The 21,247-nt window shown below is 37.0% G+C and overlaps 2 protein-coding genes across 11 annotated transcripts in view; both read left to right on the top strand.

Moving 5' to 3' along the window:
- AGBL4 (AGBL carboxypeptidase 4) overlaps positions 1-21,247 on the top strand; it is a 964,275-nt gene that overhangs the window by 581,401 nt on the left and 361,627 nt on the right. The window lies entirely within an intron of this gene.
- BEND5 (BEN domain containing 5) overlaps positions 1-21,247 on the top strand; it is a 31,082-nt gene that overhangs the window by 2,729 nt on the left and 7,106 nt on the right. For 2 of the 6 annotated variants that reach the window (XM_068953093.1, XM_068953092.1), the window contains exons 2-4: positions 10,918-11,051; positions 12,730-13,105; positions 19,409-19,557. In XM_068953093.1, the coding sequence (XP_068809194.1) occupies positions 10,918-11,051; positions 12,730-13,105; positions 19,409-19,557 (659 nt within the window). Of the gene's footprint in view, positions 1-2,590; positions 2,687-4,352; positions 8,897-10,917; positions 11,052-12,729; positions 13,106-19,408; positions 19,558-21,247 lie in introns of all 6 variants that reach the window. The other 4 variants (XM_068953097.1, XM_068953094.1, XM_068953095.1 and 1 more) reach the window with 4 other exon arrangements.

The raw sequence follows: 21,247 nt of genomic DNA, 5'->3' as shown, positions 1-21,247 counted from the left end.
TGGCATATGAAGTATTTTTTTAAGTTACCTGTCACTTACGTGGAAGATGGTGGTACCAGTGTTCAGGGTTTGCTCTGTCTCTGCCCAAAGGCATTCCCCTTGGAATCCACCTTCCTGTTCCTCGCAGAGGGTGTGCAGCAGCAGTGCTCTTTCCATTCATCATGTTCACTTCAATATAACCAGTGTTTCAGTGGAATTCTTGATAGTAGTGGCTTTGCTCACATGTTGGGCCTTCCAGGTTGCCTTAGTTTTCCACATAGTGGACAGAGCACAAAGTGCACCTAATTCTATCAGTTTTCTTACTCTTGCGGAAGGGGTCTGTGTGTAAGATTGAAGTGTTCTTTTATACAGTTTTCTGTTGCTTCTCTTTCTCTTGTACTGGAACAAACTAATATATGCTATTTTCTCCAGAGAGCAAGACTTGTTACCTGTATTAGTGATTTGCATTAATTGTTCCCCAGAGTTTTTAATTTCTACAGGAAATTCTCCTGCCAGGCTATGAACACAACAAAACATATAGCTATCTTTATTACATCTGTCACATTTCAATATATCTGAATACACTGATTTAAAAAGGCTGTTCAAGTAAGCAAAGGTGTACCTATTTATATATGTTTTTATAGTCAAACATCTGTGCAATGGGAGTTAAGGATAGTCTAAGAAACAGATATGCCTGCTTTTTCCTTTCTAGCAACCTAAAAAATGAAGGACTAGAGGAAAAATAGAGATACCAGGCCCATATTACCATTGAGTAGCATAATGATTTTCTGTTTGAAACAAAACATCTGTTTTCTGTGTTGTTTAAATTTTTTTTTTATGTTTTTGCTTGTAATACGCAATTTTGTTGGACCATTGGTTGTGTAAACAGTGCATGAAACAATTGTCCTCCTTTAAAATAGCCTGGAAGCACTTGTTTCATCTTCTGTGGCAAGGTTGGATATTTGGAAACCTGTACACCTGTGAGAACCATTAGTGTGGCTACAGAGCAACATTTATAGCTATTGCTATAAATGTGTCACAGATTTAAAAAAAAGGAAGGAAGAAAGTGTTTTGCCATGCTCAGAAAATCAGCTAATTGTGATAGACTTTTTATGTTGCAGAGATGAATACCATTTTCTTTGTAATGCTTCAGTAATAAGTAATATATAGTAGTAGTAGAGCAGAGCGATAGAGCAGCTGTACAGCTTTTCTTTTGCCTCTGTGTGCATGATTGGGAACTGTCGATACTGGTGGCATGTAACAGTGTTAGTTTAGGAACCTTAGACTTTCTCAGAAAGTTTAGCCAAAGAGTAAGGCTAAAACCAGAAACATTAACCCTTAATAAGGCAGTTACAGACAATTGACCCATAGAAGGCATATTAGAATGAATATGTTGAGCCATAACAGTTCCGCATCTGGTTAATAGGCAAATAATGTTATATAGTAATAAAGGAATCATTTTATTTTCTTGTTGAATGGAAAATGTAGCTCAGCAGACAAGGGCTGCATTGTACAGCAGTTTTGTTGAGGTGCCGTGTTAATGGTCTATCTCATGGAGAATACAAAAATAGTAGACAGCTTCTCAGAAGGAGTTTGAGCCTCTTTCTGGTCAAAAGAAAAGGCACCAGAAAAATATTAAAAAGCCTACAGCCACTTTTTGTGTTTTCATAAGCGTTGCCCTGGATCAAGAACTGCCAGAAGGAGGCTGTGTGAATCTATCTGGTAGTAGTAGTGGCTCCTCACAGGCCTTTTTTTTTATTTTCTTTTTTCCTGGGACAGATATGGAGTACCTATGGACTAAGTTGGGTGTGCTGCTGCCCTTGAGCACTAAGCCCAATTCTTCCTAACAGTACGTGTCTGCTGTATATATCTGCTGTATGTGTGCTTTGGGCTTTGCCATATGAATGGCCCTCTGCAGTCACAGAATCAGAGAACGGTTGAGGTTGGAAGGGACCTTTAGAGATTATCCAGTCCAGCTCCCTCTGTCACTTGGAGCAGGTTGCCCAGGACCCTGCCTAGATGACTTTTGAATATCTCCAAGGATGGAGACTCTGCAACCTCTGGGCAACCTGTTGCAGTGTTCAGTCACCCTCCCACTTAAAAAATTTTCCCTTATGTTCAGTGGAAACTTCCTGTGTTTCAATTTGTGCCCGTTACATATTCTTCTATCACTAGGCACTACTGAAAAGAGTCTGGCCCTGTCCTCTTTACACCCTCCCTTCAGGTATTTAAATGCATTGCTAAGATCCCCCCTCAGTTTTCTCTTTTCCAGGCTAAACAGTCCCATCTCTCTCCACCTCTCCTTGTATGAGAGATGCTCTTTTCCCTTAATCATCTTAGTAGCCCTTCACTGGACTCACTGCAGTAGCTCCATGTCTCTCTCAAACTTGGGAGCCCAGAATTGGATGTAGTACTCCAGGTTAACTCCAGGCATTGAGAGAAACTAAGCAGCCTGCCTTGCAGGTTGGGTGCTACTGAAGTAACCTTCTTCCAAATATGATCTAATTTTTTTCGTAGCCGCTTTACTTTTTCTGCTGTGATATTTGAGGTGCGTGGCATACTTTGTCAGATTCTTAACAAGCATGCTACTGCTGTGTTACTTTTTTACCAGGTTAAAGATCTTCTGGCTGTATGCATGGGTTCACCAAATCATTTTGCGTGTATGTCACAGAGTAACCTCATCACGCTCTCAGATATAATCCTGAAAGTAAGTGTAGTAGTATTGAGAAAAAATATTTAAAGTTACATTTCACACCTCATTCGGTGTTTGATCTGTTTGAGGCTTATTTGAAACAATTTAAAGATAAAGTTTTTTTCCCTTTCTTAAAAATTCTAATGTAGGAACAAAAATATTTGAGATACGAAGGGCTTATAAAAAGGCATTATTTTTCTTCATTTCTGTTTGTTCAGCGTTTTGGCCTTAATTTGGCGCCTTAGCGCAAAGCTAAATGGCAGCAGCAAAAATTTTTGGAACTTTTACAATTGTAGCTCGTAAGCAGTGCCTTGGAGTAACCCTTTTGATAGTGCTGATTGCTATATCTCATCAGTGGGATAAAGTGCCAATAAAAAGGAATTTAAAAGCTGGGCTTCATCTATGTGAGAAGATTCTATTCTTTCATTTAGGGTATCTGTGCACTTAACGCTGGAATGATTTTTTTTTTTTTTCCCCCAATCTTAAACCCAACTCAAGTGACCTGCGTGTTCCTCTATCTTTTGGCTCACACTAATGGTCAGAAGTCACTTATTTATTTATTCTTACAAATAAGACATACAAGTCACCTGCACTGTGACTATTATTTCTCCTGCTATTTATACGTATGTTACACCACATATACAATATTTACAAGCATAACTTTTGTTAAGCTTAACTATGATACAAAAAAGTATACATTTCAGGATTTTATTAACACTGATTTTGAAGGTAGTATAGCATTTACTAATTAAAATACACTGATGTTTGCAGGGGAGTGAAAAGGGGAACAAATTTAAGTTAATGTTTTTATTTTCTTAATGTGACTGTAAAACATTTTTCCAGTGGCTTGTCTAAGTGCCAGTCAATAAAAAAATTTTTTTAAGAAAACTTTTAAAACTAATACAGTATGAACCACACTGTAAATTTTGTACGTGAACTCCGAAAACACATTAACCTACATGCTATTCCCCTAGCAAATTCACTCATTTGGCAGAGACTGTTTTGGAGGCTTCCTGGAGAGTTCCCTGTGGGATGGTGCTCTGTAATCTGCCTTGCCTGCATGACTGTTAAGCAGGATCTCCGTTGCTTTGTGGCATTTTGTGATCAGGAAATCCTAATCAGGGTTTGGTTCTCATATAATTTTTTCAGTGTAGTTGAGACTGACCAGTCAAAGCAGCCAGACTATTCAATTGTATCTATCCGTAATTGAGAAAATGATCTCTTTAAATGTACTTTTAAAGAAGGAAATAGCTTTAATAGTAAACAGTTTTTATACAATATTAAGCATGTTTAAATGTTTGAAAAATAATTCCCATCACTGAGTTTCATAGATAGATGCAGAAGAGAGATTTAGAAGATAAGACTTTAACATCCTACTTGTTTTCAAGGTTTTAGATTCTTTTAATTTAATGGTAATATTTTATTTTGTTTCAGTAAGGGTTAAGACAGTTGCTCCATAATGGTTATAATCCTTTATGTTCAACATGTTCAGAGTATCGTACAAATATTAGCTATCTGCACTTCTGTGAGGTAGAGGGGGACACTGAGACGGAGAGGTTGAGTTATTCAAGGTCAGCATTTCAGTAAATATTGGATCCAGGATTAAAGCTATCCTCAGTCTAGTAAAGAGCTTGATTTCCTTTTTCTCAACCTAATGTCTTTTCTTTCCTTGATCTTACAGTTTCATCAATTTCTGCTGCAGACAAACACACCATTCTAATGCCGCTATAAATTTAAATGGAAGGAAGAGTTCTGCTGATAAAGAATAAAAAAGATGATTCATGCCTCTATAGTAATTATTTATATCAGAATTCCAGTATGGAGCCATGTTGCTTTTGGTTAATAATTGTTGGAAAGACTTTATATTAACTTTTAAGCAAGAAATTCATTTTGTGTTACTAAAGGGAAGCAAGAAAGATGAATACATTTCAATTTTTATTGCAGCACAAGTATAAATGACACCTGGGCTAGTGCTTGGATTATAGATCTGTACTCTGCTGATAAATAAGGACATCTAAAAGGAGAAAGTTACCCAACACTTGAGTGTTGTCATATTTTCCAGAAAATTGACTTCACATGAGGATGCACATTGATAAATTGACAGTCTTAACAGTAGTAAGCTGAGTATCTTTGTTGCTCTACTAGAGGAAAAGGTGTGCGTTTGGACCTGAAAATTTGTTCCTTCAGTAGCAGACATCAGAATTTTGGTATAGTGAATTTGCTGAGACTCCGAGAACAGAAGCAGGTCCATGCTCTGTGAGTGTATCTCTATTACTGTATTAAATATTAATTAAGGATAGTTGATCTTGATGTAGGATTTCAGATAGAACTTAAGACATAGAAATTGTTTATGTTATTCATCCTCTGGTAGGAGTTCTGCTTGCTAATCTCCCTCTTTGTCCTTTAGCATCTCTGCACAAAATAAGCGTGCCTTGCTCTCCATCTGCCATGAGCAGTCTTAAGTCAGACTTCCAGCACATCATCCTTTTTACCCATTATTTCCAAACCTGTCAAACAGTAACTTAATATGATTTTTTGTCTTGCCTTTTCTCAATTTCATTAAGAATTATTTTCAGTCTGGCTTCTATTCTTTATGCTTAATTGAAATTTACCTTAGAAGATTTAACAGCCTTTTGACCCATTCCTGAAGAGCATATGTCTTCACCTTTACCTGTTTTTGGCTGCTTGTTGGCCTTGTTTATCACACTGTTGTTGCTTTATATGCTGTTCTTCCTTGACTTTGAGAACACTCTTCTTTATGTACTTGAAAACATTCTCTGGTCTAATCACTGGTTGTGGGTCATCCTTTTCTCCTCTTTCTGCGGAAGTGTGACACGTCTGTCTGGTTCTTAAATTTCTTGGGGTTGCCCACTCAGAGGATGGCAACTCTCAATTTTGCCTTTCTATTCCTAATTTTTCTCACTTACTCAGATTTGTTTTTCTGCTTCCCTGTATGACATCCTTGTACAGAAATCTTTCTTTCAGCTGAAATTTAGGATGACCTAAATTACTTCCTACTATTTCTATCCTTTTCTCTTGTTTTTAGAAGGGAGAAGAAAATCTGTCGTCTTTTCTGTCCTTCTCCACCCATAACTCTGGATGTCTCTTATACTTCCCTATCCTCTTCGCTCCTTACTCCCAGCCTTACCTTTCTGCCCAGCTAAGCATACTTTAAGTATGTGTCTTCCCTGTAGCCTGTCTTTATTTCCATAAACCCCTTTCCTCTGTCCTTCCAACAAAGTTCTCCTCAAGTCTGCAAAATAGTGCAGAACAATATAGTAAATTATATTTTTGGAATGGTAAATTGTCTGTGCCAACACCCTGTTGAATCCATCTTTGGCATCTCCTTTTTCAACTGCATCAAGTTTGGCACCTGTTCTCTTCAAATAACCTTTACGTTTATACTGTCGTTCATTATCCAGTGTTGTCTGTTACTGTCATTCTGTTTTTCTTCTGCTTTGGTAGGGATCTTAATCTCAGTGTGCTCTAGCTTGAAGAAGCTTTTTGCAGGAAGTGTTTTTCTCACTCAGTATCTTGAACACCTTCTGAGTCTGCAGGATCATTACCTTTTTATTAAATCTCTTCTGTTCTTCTTGTCAAAGTCCTTCCTCTTTGATGTCTGCGATAAATTAGCTAAAAAAGCAATTTATGATTTTTTTGGGGTCCAATTTCAGGTAAACTAGCTGGCTTTTTTGTTTTATCATGCTGTTTACCTTCTCAGTCACAGCAATATTGATTATTGTTTATTTGTGTTTAAGTGGCAGTTGGGAATCCATGCCCTGTTATGCTTCTTTCGAGTATTTCTGTTTTGAAGGGCCAAGTATACCTTTGGTTGCAGGTTTTTTGTTTTTGTTTTTCAGCATCTTTCATCTTAAGTGTGCGTTCTAAGTGGTACAGAGGTAAATGTTCTCTGCTCTGTAGAAGCCACCTGTCTAAATTAGTAGTAAGGCAACTTAGTACAGCAGTATGGGGGGAATTTTGTACTAGTGTTGCCCGTATGTGTTGGTTATGTACCTAAAAATAGGAAGGGTTGATGTTAAGTTTTTTGAACTGTCAGTATATCATTTTCACAAGGGATGGAATTTTTTGAGGGCTTAAGGGAAGGACAAATTTTGCTCAAGGTTCGCTCCTTTTTAGTATTGTAAGATTTATAGCACTGCCAAGCCCCTTATTTGGACAGATCCCAGATCTGCCATCTCTCATTTACTTGGACTGCAGAGCTTTCTTTCTCTAGTTTTCCAACTCCTACTCCAAAGGTGGAAAAAACAACTTTTGAACTATTTTTTTGAAAGGATTATTTTATTCAGTCCTTACTTCAAAATTTTAAAGTAAGGAATGTTTTGAGGAGGCACTGAGCTTTCCATATATTTACTCTACATGTCAGGATGGATGCACTAGCATATTTTAGAGCACTAGCATATTTTTACTGAATGTAACCAGCTGACTTCCTGCTCCGTCAAATTCGCTTTGTCTGCCTCAGTTCTCCGCCTCTCTAGACTTAGAGCTATTACCTTTTGGCCCATATCCACCCAGTCTGACACTAAAATGAAGTCTTGACTGAAGAAAACATTCCAGGAACAGTTTATCCTTTCCTAGTTGATATAGATTCTCTAGTGCCATTGTTTTTTAGCGCTGCAGAGTCCAAACGTCTCCCAGCCACTCTGAGCTTTTTCCGCAACTCACTTTTTTCTGTATTACCTGAACAACTTTGGTAGATGGCCGCATGGAGGTGAATGATACTTATCCTCTAAGCTATCTCTTGAACCCCATATCCAGTACCAGGGTTTGGCCCCGTTTATTTTGTTAGAGGTACCTAATTAGGTGTGTTATGTACTAGTTCTCAGCAGCCATATTACTGAATCACTGATTCCATATATAGAAAAAGGAATAGACACATTTTCGTGACAATTTGATCATGACCACCTAAGAGGAGATATAATTTTTTAACTTGTAGCACTGTTGGAATAACTGGGATCAAAGTCTGGGCAAATGATTCACATTGTCATTACAAAACAAAGCTCTGAACTACAGCATTTCTAGGACTGCCCTTACAACTCCTAGTAGGTTGTCTAGCTTCGGGGCCCTGATTTTCTGCTTGTCCAGCCATTTGGTTCATATCCTAGTTTTTTCCTGGTTGAAAATTGTGCATGTTTTACTTCTTGCTGGATTCCTGTTTTGCACATGTCCCTTGTAGCCTAGCACAACAGAGACAAAGTCCTAATAAGAACAGCTCTAAATGCGTGTTCGTTATTTCTCTTCCCCTGGTCTTCCCCTCTCTGCTGTGCGTCCTCCCCCCCAACCCCAATTCCATTAATATTTACTGAACAACAGACAGTATTCCAGCATTATCCTCAAATTCACAATGAGATTTTTCTGGCTGTTTTTGCAGTTAATGTGGAAGACAAGAGTTTAGAAATACACTTCAAAAAAGAAAAAAGCCTTTTCATATTCAATACACTGGATCAATTGCATTAAGTATAAATAGGCCTAGAAAGAGCAGAGCATATGTAACAAAATATTTTATGTACTGATACTGGAAGGCAGACAAACATAAAGTTGTTGGTTGAATAAATTGAAGTTTCCTGAGCTTTAACTTATGTAAACTCATTTTTAACATTGTTTCTTCAAATTTTATGTGGAAAAATGAGTTCCTTTCTTCAACTTACAGGTTCATTTACAGGAGAAGCAGTAAAATGTAAAAAGCAACTGAAAAGATTTGCAAAATATGACGGAGAGAACCGTGTTGACAGTTAGACACTAATAATTTACAAATTAAGTATTGGTTAGCAAATGTATAAACGTCTACCTTCAGTCCACCAGTAAAGTTTGGCAAATGTCGATTTCATGGTCAAACTGAGAAATTGGGAGGGGAGAGGAGACAAGAATTCAGATACGTTTGCATTGTTTTATTAGACTCCAAACTAAATATTTTCTTTTTGTTGTTGTTCAGGGTATTAAACCTGTTCGTAACCTTTATAAATTGACTTAAAAAAAAAAAAAGCCCAAATGAAGAGATAAATATTTCTGTTCTTCCAAATTGTTTTTATTTTAATGTTTGTTCTTTTTGTCAGAAAGTATCTGCTGACTTTCACTGTAATCTGCACGTACTTTTACTCTCTCTGAGCTCTTTCCAGGAGTATTTCAAGACTTTTCTCTGGCGGTGGAGAAGGCTGACTAGTGTCAGCTTCCAGTTTGCATGACGTTCCGGCTAGTTTTGAGCATAAGGTAGTTGCCAGCAGACAATTTTGATAACTGTGTGAAGTGGATGAATTGTATCCGTCTTATTAAGAGGCCAAGGGTTATTTTGGCCCATAGAAACTGATCTGTGTTCTTTAACTGTAGAAGTGCTTCTTCTGCAGGTTTTGTGGAAGGTGATTTGACAAAGCAGTCTAGAGAAGCTGGCTCTGTGGTATGCATGCGCACACCTCCTTCCTCTACGGAAATATCAGAACACGTTTTAGCAAAGGAGCCATCAACCTATCAAATGCCCCAAAATATATAGTCACAGAAAAATGTTTTAATTGTTTTTCATTCAGTATGGGTTTGTTTATTCTATCAGCCTCTCCTTCATAATTTTTTGAAGTCATTTTTGCTGTCCATCTAATTCAGGGCTCTCTAATTTTCCTCTCTATTCTCTGAAGAGTAGAAGTGGGCTAACTCACTCTTCTGACACACCTACATTTTTCAGATAAATGAAAAGGTAGTTTTTCAAATGTAAACAGTTGAATTGCCTTTTTGTTTAGCCGCAGTAAGCATCCATGGTGCTCTGGGGAATGGAGAACGATCTAAAATAAGCCTAGTTGTTTTCTGTTGTTTATTTGTTTCTTTTTGCATCTGTCTCAGTATTTATTGCTACCATCTGCATTTCATTTCAGGTTGTCTAATGTCTTATTCTGCGTGTTCTGTGCCTATTGTCTTTACACAGCCTTAGGCTGTAATATCACCATTTGCCTGCAAGATATCCGTTTCTATCTGTAACAAAATGAATTGCATTCATCTGTGTAATTCATTTCTAATGAATGTCTTGCTCCTCATTAAACAGTGATTTACCTTTGTTTCCTTTTTCTACACTGTCAACACTAACCATTTTGAGGTCCTGTGGAGAGATGCTAATTTGAGAAAGTAAAAGTCAATGCAACTAAGCACTCACAAATGGCATCCTCGCATTCACTTTCAAAAATATTCATGGGACATTTCCTGGATTACAGTTTGCTGGTGGATAAGAAGACTCAAAATGTTTTCTTATTCATAAGTTTTCAATGTACAAATACAACACTTCAGAATATAAATGTGTATCTCCTTGTGAATGTCTTGCAACATGTAGCTAAGCTTGTGAATCTATTAAGATGTTGTCTGCTCTGCTAGAGTTTTCAAGATCAAATGTACATTTATGGAGCCTAGACTCTTGATTCTCTCTTCTCTGCACCTTTTCAGAAATATTTAGAATCTTTCAAACATTATTGCAGAGTAATGTTTTTGAAATACTTAATTTGGACATATTTCACAATCTTTCAGGCTGGAAAAAACATTTTACTTGATTTTTTTTTTTTCCTGTGATTCAGAGATCAATATGACCGTTTATTGGTTTTGTATGTCTGAAGGCCAAGGGTTAGGACCATTAACTAGTGAAATAGGGATAGCATAGTAATTGTGGTACAGATCCACTCTGTATGCAGCTTTTCGCTAATGCCTCTTCAGTGTGTCCTGCACCATCCCCTTTTCCAGCCCTGCTCTTTGCAGAACACCGGACTCTGCCATGTGTGCAAATAGGTCTTTACTGCTGACAGATGATGGTTAGAGCATAGGATGAATTACGAAATTCACTTTCACTTTAAACTTAAGCAGAATTTGAACTGCTGCAACAGATTGTGGATGTGAAAATATTATTGGTAAACATAATTTAAAGTAATATAGACAATTTTTAAGAAGTTGTCTGATTTACAGCATCTTTAACTCTTATTTTGGTGATAGTAGTAGTTAGTCATTGACACATTTGATCACTCTCACATTTTACCTTGGCATTTTAGAATATTTACTCTTGTGTATGGCCAGATTGATCCCCTATTGAAACTCTAGAATTGTCAGTGGATATCAGTTGAGTTACGCCCTGGATTAATTTGATCCATAGTATTATCAATGTATTGAAGCATGGGAGTTTTTAAACTGATCTTGCCTAAGTTATATAGCATTCGGAAGTAAGAGCACTGATTAATGTAACAAAATTTTATTTTTAATATACGTTTTAGAAGACAAAACTGACCTTGAGAACAGTGTGATGCAGAAGAAAATTAAAATCCCCAAACTCTCTCTCAATCACGTAGAAGAAGCTGGGGAGGTTACAGATTATGGGGAAGAAGATGTGGAGCTTAGACACAGTAAGGTACTGAAGTCTTTCCTTTTTTTTTTTCTTTTTTCTTTCTTTTTTTTTTTTTTTGGAAGTGCTTGGGGCATATGCAGATGTCATAGCTTGAGAATTCCAGGCCTGCCTTTGATCCCCTAAAAACATTATGTTTGGTGTAATTGGGTCAAACTGTGGGGGAGGATGGGGTAAGGGTGAGAGTTCTGAATTGATTTACAGATGAGCTTTTCAAAAACCAGATTCATGTGCGATCGATCATTTTTCTTTTTATACCGTCTGCACACTTTAATTACGGTTTGAGATTTTTTGAATGATGCTGTTTGACTTTGGCCCAGAATGCTTTAAAAGTCAGTCGTTATATGAATGTTGAGCAGCTGTTCTCAGTGGCACTTGTGACCTGTTGCGCTCTGCTTGTTTGGAATTGAAAGGGGTGCTATGAGATTTCCCAAATAAAACAGTGGGTGAGAAGACAAACTGACAAGACTGCATCCCTCCTTTATAACTGCCAGTTGCCTTTTTAGGTAAAGATGCCAAAAACCCACTATGTAAATGTATTTTTTTTTTTGATATCAAATGATTTCTTTAAAAGTTTGCCAACCTTCAGAATAAAATACTGCTCTGTGGCTTCATGTGTTTTGCAGCTGCAGGAATGATACCAGTACATCTCTTTATGGTGGGCCAGCATTTTTTAGAGCATGCCTGGAGCAGGCGTAACATCAAATAATCTCATTTTCTGCCACATTACTCATGGATATTGTGGTATGGGAATTGATAGTGTCAGCTTCTTGTCTCTAACCTATGAGCTCCATTTGCTTTCTTGCAGTTGCTTGGAAGTTCAAATGCTTTTTCCATATTTGGCTAATAAAAAAACTTAGAGACTTTTACCCATGCTGTTACATTTTAATATCGCCATCTAAGCCCCTTAAAAGATGTATGCTTTTATTTGTATAGGGTTTGGATTTTGTGCAGAAGACCAAAGGTAAATTTCTGATAGTTCGCAGGAAATGAATCCTCTGCAATGCAGTACTAATATAGAATGAATCAGTTCATCAGGGAGATGAGACTAGATGATAAATTCTGTCTCCAACTTTTATATTTTCAATTCCCTCTTTTGTAGATAGTGTTAAATTCAGTCGCTTTCATCAGGCATTTGGGTGAATGTACTACAGGAATAGTTGGAGAAGGATTTGTCTCCCAAAATTTGGGAAGTACAAGCCCTCTGTGCATAAAACAGCTTTATCCTCCTTTCTTCTCTGGTGTAATTACAGGTGATAAACAACACATAATTGATTCTTTCTTTCAGTTACCAGAAAATCCCACTGTTGTAGGCAATCTGAATGTTAGGGGTAAATGTCAAAGGAGTAGATCCAGATCCACTTTTTTTTTTTTTTCCTTAAGAAATAGGTTATCTTCATATGTAGAATCAAGTGACCTATAACACACAGTGCTTGCAAATGTTGCACAAATGCAGAAAAAAAGGCCACTAACTGCTTCAGAAGTTTGTGTGTACACTTAGCTAAATTATGAGTGCATAATAGTTACAGTGTATGTCTCCATAATCTGTTAGGCAAAACATTTTTGCAGGCAGACTTTGTCTTGCTTTTTTGGAATAATAAATCTTAACCATCCACAAGTCTAAAATTTTAGTTTGTATTACATATCACTCTTCTAATTTTTTTTTTTTTATTGTAACATGCAGAGACAAGATGGGAGGAAACAAAGTGAAGGTACACACAAAAGTATTGAAGCAGTTGTTGCTCGCCTTGAAAAACAAAATGGGATGAGTCTCGGTAATACTTCCAGCCCTGAGGAAGCTTTTATGGAGACTTCGGAAGGCATGAACAACATGGACGATGCTGTAGTTCCTCGGGTTCTGTATGAAGAATTGCTGAGGAGTTATCAACAGCAGCAAGAAGAAATGAGACACATTCAACAGGAGCTTGAGAGAACTCGGAGACAGCTTGTGCAACAGGCAAAGAAGCTAAAGGAGTATGGGGCGCTCGTGTCAGAAATGAAAGAGCTCAGAGACTTGAACAGGAGACTACAGGATGTACTGCTTCTAAGACTAGGTAGTGGTAAGTGCTGGACTTAAACGGGACTAGTTTTAATGAATTTTGGAAGTGTGATCAATAGTAATGGAAACATTTTTGAAGGAAGCAGTGGTTGTTAAACCGGACATTGAATGTTAAAAGGGTTTTCTGCTACGGCTGTACGATATATGTCGAATTTGTATGATGTGTACTTCTGAGTTTTTCTTTAATGATAGCAGAGGTCTTTGTGCTGGTATGGTTGAATCAAGAGTTCCATTTTAAACAGCTGTATTTTAAAGGGCCTCTGAACTTCTAGTATATGCTGAAAAAGATTAAATAAACTTTCATCTGCAAAGTACACCAATATGTTCCAGTTTAAAAAAATAAAAAATAAAAGGTAGTGCACTGAATATTTGGGGTAAAACTTATTTTATTCCTTTCAGTTAGGTTTTTTTTTATTGTTATATAACGGACAGTGTGTTACCTTACATTTCCCATCCCCTCTCCTCCTTAGTAGCTCATTAGAATGTGATATACTCCAGAACGTTTTAGCATTGGCTTTAAACAGCCATGCCGTTTGAAAAATAACGGATTGTTAAAGCATAATGAAAAAACTTTTTATAATTAGTGTCCCTTTATAAACACTTGTTACAAAATGCAGGTTTATGTAATTTGGATTTAAATTTTAAATATCTTGACTGAACTGCTCTTTTGTTTTTGTTTATAACAATTATTTAACCATTATGTTGGAATAAATGGGGGAAAAAAAGACAATAAAAAGCTCATCCTTGTCATTGAAGATGATACCCTTGGAATACCTTCAAATATTCTACTAATTTATATTTCTTTGCCATTAGAATGTGGTACTAGTGTGTTGAAGGAGGTTTGCTTGGTGATTGAAACTTGGTTAAAATTTGTGCATCCAATGGCATGCTGTTTCTTATGTCTGCCTTTGTGTATCTGGAAATCTAATTTTTGCATGTAAATTGGGTATTGGCTCTTCTACTTGACTTGAATGAGTGCATGAAATTTGCATGTGGATCTGAGTTCCGTTCACATACAAACCTGAATCTGAGGAAGCATGTGCCTGTGCTGTAGCATGCATTAGGTGTGCCTGCAAGTTTGGAGCCAGGTTTTCAAAGTAGCATCTGGAAGATTTAAACTGGATGTTTGACTGTGAGTGCTTATCGTTGTTACCCTGCGCATAATTAAAATGTCATTACTTATTACAAACGTTATAGTTAACTTTTTAATAAAATTAAACAGGCAATTTTTCCACAATCTGAAAAACATGATGTGGTTGGCAGTAGATTCCGTTGAGCTTTGTAAAATTTTCCTTGGATAGAAAGATGTTTCTTCATCTGCAAGTAGTTAGCTGGAATTTATGTGAATGGAGCACCAGCCAGATGTTTGTAGGCAATGGGGCTGAACAGCGTAAAATACCAGTTCAGTCGGTAGACTTGACAGCAGTCTCAGTGGTGAGACCAGTAGTGAAATGAAGACGGCCTCTGAATTCTCTCTCCTTTCTTCCACTTTAAGGAAGGAGTGATACATTTTTACTTGAGCTGAGACAGGAGAGCTTAGAAGGAAAAAAAAAATACACCCTTGAAAAATGCTGAATCTTCTCTCTAAATATTGGGCTTGAGTTTCTGTTGTATCAGTCTGGCACCCATTTTTCAACTGATAATAAATCTTGATTACATTGAGACAAGATTTTTCTTTTAGTTTTAATCATATATTTGGTCAAGTATCGAGTATAAGGAACTCCCCAAAATATCCCTTGTTATTATTGCTCCTAACATTAGAATAATATGGAGGCAGGTTCTCTCCTGGGTACCTTTAGAATTTGATGCAACTATTCATAGATCACGAAGGTTGAGTTTTGCCCTGTGGGCTATATGTTTGTTTGTCACAACTTGATGTGTTAACCGCTGATAATTTTAGGGTCTTTCCTTGTAGCCACATTCGTAAGAGTAGAGAAACAACCAGCTTCTAGAAAGATCAATACAAATTTATGGATGATTAGACAGGGGAGACAGCTTCAGCAAGTTATAAATTGGAGAGTCTTATGATAGTGTGAAAAAAAGTGCTCTATGCAAAGCACCATAGCATGGTCTTCCTTTCCTTTCCAGTTTTAGAAATGAGGTATGTTTGGGTATGTGAGCAATATGTGAAAATTGTTCAGAAAATAGATTATATCCTGAATCTATCTTCAGTTGTTGTGGTGATCTCTTAAACCTAGAGTTTCAAATTACATGCAACTTACTCACAGCAGGCTGGACTTCATGCAAACTAATTGCATTTCTCTTTCACCTTCGAGACTTCTGATTTCTTTGCATGAGATGACAGCTGTTTTGTGCTGATGAATTGCAGCTGTGGGAAATGCGTGCCTGTTGCTGTTTTAAACTTGCAGCTCAAATATAGAACACCCTCTAGAGCTAACATTCAGTCAAGTGTTCAGCCTCCTAATTTCCCATCAATATGTTGATTTCGGTGAAAAGTTAAGAGTCAGTGTACCCTACTTTACACCTGGGTCTTCACCTCTGTTACTAAAACTTAAGCCTCTGCTGTGGGAATAGTGGGGTTCTCAGCCTTTCACACGGTGACAGTGAATTGCAGTTTGCTTTAAGGAAGCCTTAACAGTGGAAGTAGCAGAGGAAAAGCAGTGAAGTCAATACTGATTCATTGTGAAATATTGACACTTTCTTATGATTTTGATAGGCAGTTACCTAACAAATCACTGCTTGGAGGAGGGAAGCTGTTGCCCAGAGCTCTAAGGAGCAGAGCAGAGGGGAGAATAGTCACTATCCTGGAGGAGGTTACCACGTCCCACACCTGAGCTCCCTGAAGATTGTGCGCAGCCCCAAGGCCTCTTTCCCTTTATGTACTTGGGAATCAGGAAACCCCAAGATCATAGGCCTTTGCAGTTTTTCTCCATCCTAACACACCAGACAAGGCACTAATTTGCCCTAGTTTTATTTATGGCGAGTGATCTGGAGGATTAAATCATATGCCTTGGATTACAAAATAAAAGAATTTGAATTTTTTTTTTAAAAAAAGTAGTTGTCTCCAGGGTAAGATCTGTACGGTTTAGTATTGTTGTGCATGGCCAGAAGTAGTAAAGCTGTATCAGGGATAATGTTGGGTTGTAGTTCTGTGTATCTCTGACACTTAATGCATTTTTATGTTGTACTGTTAAGAATTAGCATTCTCTAAGGTCAGAGAGTGTATTCACCTTCATTCGCTGCTTCGTTTAGGGAGTACTTGCTTTCTTCCCCATGCTCTAGCCACCTGCTCTTTAACTTGCCTCTCTCCACACCCAAGTGGTTATTTTTAACCCCAGTCTTTTCAGTGATCTAGTTTACAATGTTTTGGGACTGACAACAGGGTTGAGAGGATGAAAAAGGGTTTGCATGTCTTACCACATACTTAAGGAATTACTATTGTTAAGGTTTTCTAGATTTTTTTTTTTTTTTTAGCTCTCTGTTGAAAAAAGTCTAAGTATTCTATCAACAACAAGGACGGGAAATACCATATATAAAATATTAACACTTCTCAGATTCCTGTTGTTTCCGTGCAAGTTCTAGTAGACAATGTGGAAAAACAGCTTGCTGCTAACAAAAGTGTACTGACCTGTTCATTTACCAATTTTTTTTTTTTGTTTATTTACTAATCTTTAAGTAGAGAGTAGCCTATGAAGTATTTTGGAGAAAAAGAAGTGATAAAGGGAAGCCTTCTACTTCTTTACACTGCCTTTGAAGTTGTTGGCCCCTCAAGTATTAGGGAAACATTACTTAACAGAAGGGAGAAGATTTTTAAATGCAACCTTCCTTTCCTTTCCTTTTGCATTCTTAAGACTTGTCTTAATTTTTCGTATGATCCTTCTGTAATAAATACTACCATTTTTAAGCCTTTAGACAGTGGCTTATATTTTTATGCCCCTGCCCGTTCATCACGTTTAAAATATGGAGAGCACGAGAGCTGCAGAGAGAGAACTTTTAAAGTATGGTGCATGGTAAATTAGGTGCACAGCTTTCATTAGTAGCAAAGCAATAATGCAGGTTGCATGTCTGATTCACACGTTGTATTGAAAATGCAGTCTTTAGTAGTTAGTGAAAGTAGAGATGAAGGCTACCCAGGTAGAGGTAGCTTTCTTTTCAGGAAGAAAAATAATCAGTAGGCTTTTAGAGTATAAAAGATGTTTTAAAGGCTTTATGTTGGTGGCTTCTCAGCAATTAAACATGAATTAAAATAGAGATCTTTTTAGCCTGTTAGAGCTGTGGTTATTGTGGACTTTAATCAGCTATTTTTTTGGGGGGAACTCTGGAATCCAAATCCCAGCTGTGTCAATATATTACTATAAACAGACTGTAAAAGACTCCTAAGTAGAGAGTAGTAAAAATGTTTAAACTGAAATACGCTTTTCCTTCTAGGAAGAAGGAATTGGATTTAGAGATCTTCCTCAAATTGTCTCTCAGAGTGCAAGAATATTACATTTAAAGAAAACTCAAAATAGCACTTTACCTAAGAATGCGTTCTTAAAGTAACAGCCAAAAGTTCGTTTCTCCATCCTGAATTCTTGCTGGCAATTATGTAACTGTATCTGCTTGTTCAAGTGTGCCAACCGTAAGACGTGTGCAGAGAGTTTGGATGGTTTAATCAACGAAGGTTTTTACCCCCGTCTGCATCAGTTTAGCAGTCTCAAGTAAAGAAAGTTTAGTCTATTTTGGTCTTACTATTGTGTATACATTGATAGTATAGGTGCTTGTTAAGGTTACTATGATATTGTAATGCAAATGCTGTTTTCTGTGATTTCTCTATTTGTGCCATGTTTGCTCTTAAGAAATTGTTTGTGGCACTGCAGTATAGGGCCGTCTGAGTTGTCCGGAGAGCTTCTAGTCCTTGTGAGTGTGTCAGGTGATAGCTAAGAACATCTCACTTGGTACATAGGTGCAGAATAAGCTATACCATAAATGTCAAACACTGATAATGAAGGAAATGTTGATATTATTGCATCTGTAAATGAAACTGCACAGCACAGAAGGAAGGGATGCTTTGATTGTTCCATGTACAAGAAACATTTAAGGTATGTAACTCAAGACATGAGTTCTGATGCCACAGGCTGACTTGCGGAGTTAGATCAATTCAGGGCTTGATCTGTATGTACAAACACTGAGGTGGGATGCTGATCCATGGCGGTGATATGCTTATTGAATTACCTTGTCGTTTGTTGAAGATGTCAAGGTTGGACTCTAGAGTACTGCAGCACTCTCAGCACCAACCTGGTACACTGTAGTTCTTGCAAGTAGGTGAGTTACCCTTACAGCTCCTGGAAATGGGTGATTACTGTTGTGTCCAGGACCTAAGCTTTCAGCTTTTGCTATGTTAACAAACTGCTGTCCCTGCGTGGAGCTTCGGAGACTATTGGAGCTTATCGTGAGCTTAGAGACCTGTTCAGTGAGAGATAATAATAGGCTTGGGGCCTTAGACTCTTACTAGACTTCTGGTCTAACCATTGTAATTAATGGAATAATGAAATCCAATTTGCAAATTATTTTATTTTACCCTTTTACATTTTTAGGAACACTTTATAAATTTGATCTGGAAAAGAAAAGCTGATGACTGGCAAAATAATTATCTTCCTTTGAAGTCTCAAACATATGCTTAATAGTATTCTATTGTTTAAGCTATGGTTAATTTTTGTTGATTACATTAAAATAAAAATCAGTGTGGTGGAGGGATTGGATAATCAAAATTCTAATTTGTTGTGTTTTTTTACTTAGGATACTCTTTCTACGCATGATACTTAGCATAAGTAGCTTATGCCTGTTTTCTTTATAGGGTTTCTGTACATCCTAAATATTTTTTAATATGTCTCTATTATATTTAAAGAGATTTTAAAGAGATTTTTATCTAATTAAATATGTAATTCTATATAGATAATTTTTATAATTACCTCAGTAAATTATGTAGTTTTATAAGTAGCTATATAGTAATTCTTATTGAAAAAATACTACTGTTGCTTCTGGTTTATAAAGTCAGTGTGGCTATAGCATAATTTCTTTAGTGTGCACTGAACAATCTTATCCATATCTGTAATTGTCCATATGAATTAAGAATAAAATTAAACAAATTAAATTAAAATGAAGCATATTAAAATGTTTATAAAACCAAATTACTGATCCAGCTTTTACTTATTGATGTTCAGAAGTAGGATTTTGGTTTGGACCCTTTCTGACTTTAAAATGAACATGACTAATGTGATATTTTATGCTAACCACGGGTGATGAAGTGATTTATTTCATGTTCTCTGGGATAGCAGACAGCTCTTTTTTCTTAACTGTCTAGGACCTGCCATTGAGCTTGAAAAAGTAAAACCAGAATCAATTGAGCCCGAACCTGAGGTACAGAAGACCTTCAGTGAGGAAGCAAATACATCAACGTATTATCCTGCCCCTGTTCCAGTAATGGACAAGTATATTCTCGAGAATGGAAAGGTATTTTAAATGAAATATAGCATGAATAGTTTACAAAATGTCCTTCAGGTGATTTTCTTGCAGAATTTTCATGATCTTAGGGTTATTGCAAGGCTAGTAGCCTATAGCAAGCTCCTCAGTTTTCACGAAGTTACGTTCTTACATTGAGGAAAACGATGGAAGTGCACAAATATCAACAGCACTGAAAGTTATCCTTAGTGATAAGAATGTTGAATCCTGTGCCAGACAACAAATATAGTTAGTAAATATGCACTAACACCTTTGAAGAGTCTTAAATTGGTGACGTACATAAATTCACTAGATATATACCAAAGTCAATAAAGTTACACCAGTCTGACAGAAATACATCTTAATAAAAGGGCTTTAATATTTTTAGTGCGCTCTACTCCTTTTACAGAGAAGCCTTCACACTTTTGTTAAGTTTGAGTCCAGTAGGTAATTCTGAACCCTGGACTGAAAAGGGCTTCCTTGAACTTGTTGGGAGTGTTGCCCCTGAGCTGAAGTAGTGTTACTTTCTGGATGCTTTTATGAACTTGTTGAGATACCATCTAGCTGCAGTTTATCAATACCTGACCGATAGTTTTTGAGACTCCAGCATGTTTAACATACTGTCTGCTCATCCACCCAGGCCTGCTTTTATAGCTGTTGCCGTTATCGTTAAATTAACGTTGTATTTCTTTTACAAAAACCATACGTCCTTCAGAGTTGCCTGTGCAGATCCGGACTCTCAGGATATACATGCATTCAGTACCACAATCGGAGAACCTTTTTAGGAGGAAATTTCCATTTCAGTCCTGACATATCACAGAATTAGTGATGGAGTAGCATGAAATATTACATTTTCATATCTGTGTTACAATACTGAGTACACAAATGTCTGTTTATTGAAGATGAATTTGACATAATTGTTGTGCAGACAAAACGTATGTGACAAATAGTATAATCTGGGCATTCTGACAGCTATTTGGTTCAGGTAGCTTTTCTTGCCTAGTACATTTAACATACTTCATTTACTTTGCTCTTTGTGTATATTATTGCCAATGAAAACTTGCTGTGTATTGCTATGAGAGTTGGTTTATCTCCTTTTTTTCTGCTTGCAGTAGATGGGCTAGGGCACGTCCTTTAGTATTTGTATGTAGCTTTTTCCACACTTTTATTTCTTCTGCCATTGCTGTCAGCTTCTTTGCATTTATATTGCAGAAGTTTTCTCTGTCTTGACAGATATCAAAATCTCTTTAACTTTCTTTTTGTAATGTGAGTTTGTTTTACATTTGCCTGTTTGGGGGGTTTTTAGCTATCTCAAGATATATCTCATCTACCTTTATTTCCATTAATCCTTTATTGACGTGGATTGCTACATAGTAGTTGAAATGCTCTTTTAGAAACCTTGCGCTTTGTGACATTGGATTTGATCTTAGTAGGATTCTCTCCAAGCAGATAAATCTCCCTCGTCTAGAGAGAGAACAGAATTACTGAAAAAGAGCATGGCGTTCATTTCAAAAAAATGAAAAAGTTCATCTTCTAAGATACGTTTAAATCTATTGCATGTGTTAGCACAGTTACGATGGTGAGCCTTGCTTTGAATTTGTTCTTGTTTTTTGCACTGTGCTTGAAGGTTAGTCCTGCTGCTGCTGAAATCAGGCGTAAAGTTCTCATTGATTTCATCAAGCCAAGGATCTGTCCCATCCAG

Source organism: Struthio camelus, chromosome 8 (genome assembly GCF_040807025.1).
Source record: "Struthio camelus isolate bStrCam1 chromosome 8, bStrCam1.hap1, whole genome shotgun sequence".
NCBI classification, from domain to species: Eukaryota; Metazoa; Chordata; class Aves; order Struthioniformes; family Struthionidae; genus Struthio; species Struthio camelus.
This window is presented reverse-complemented; position numbering and strand designations above follow the sequence as displayed.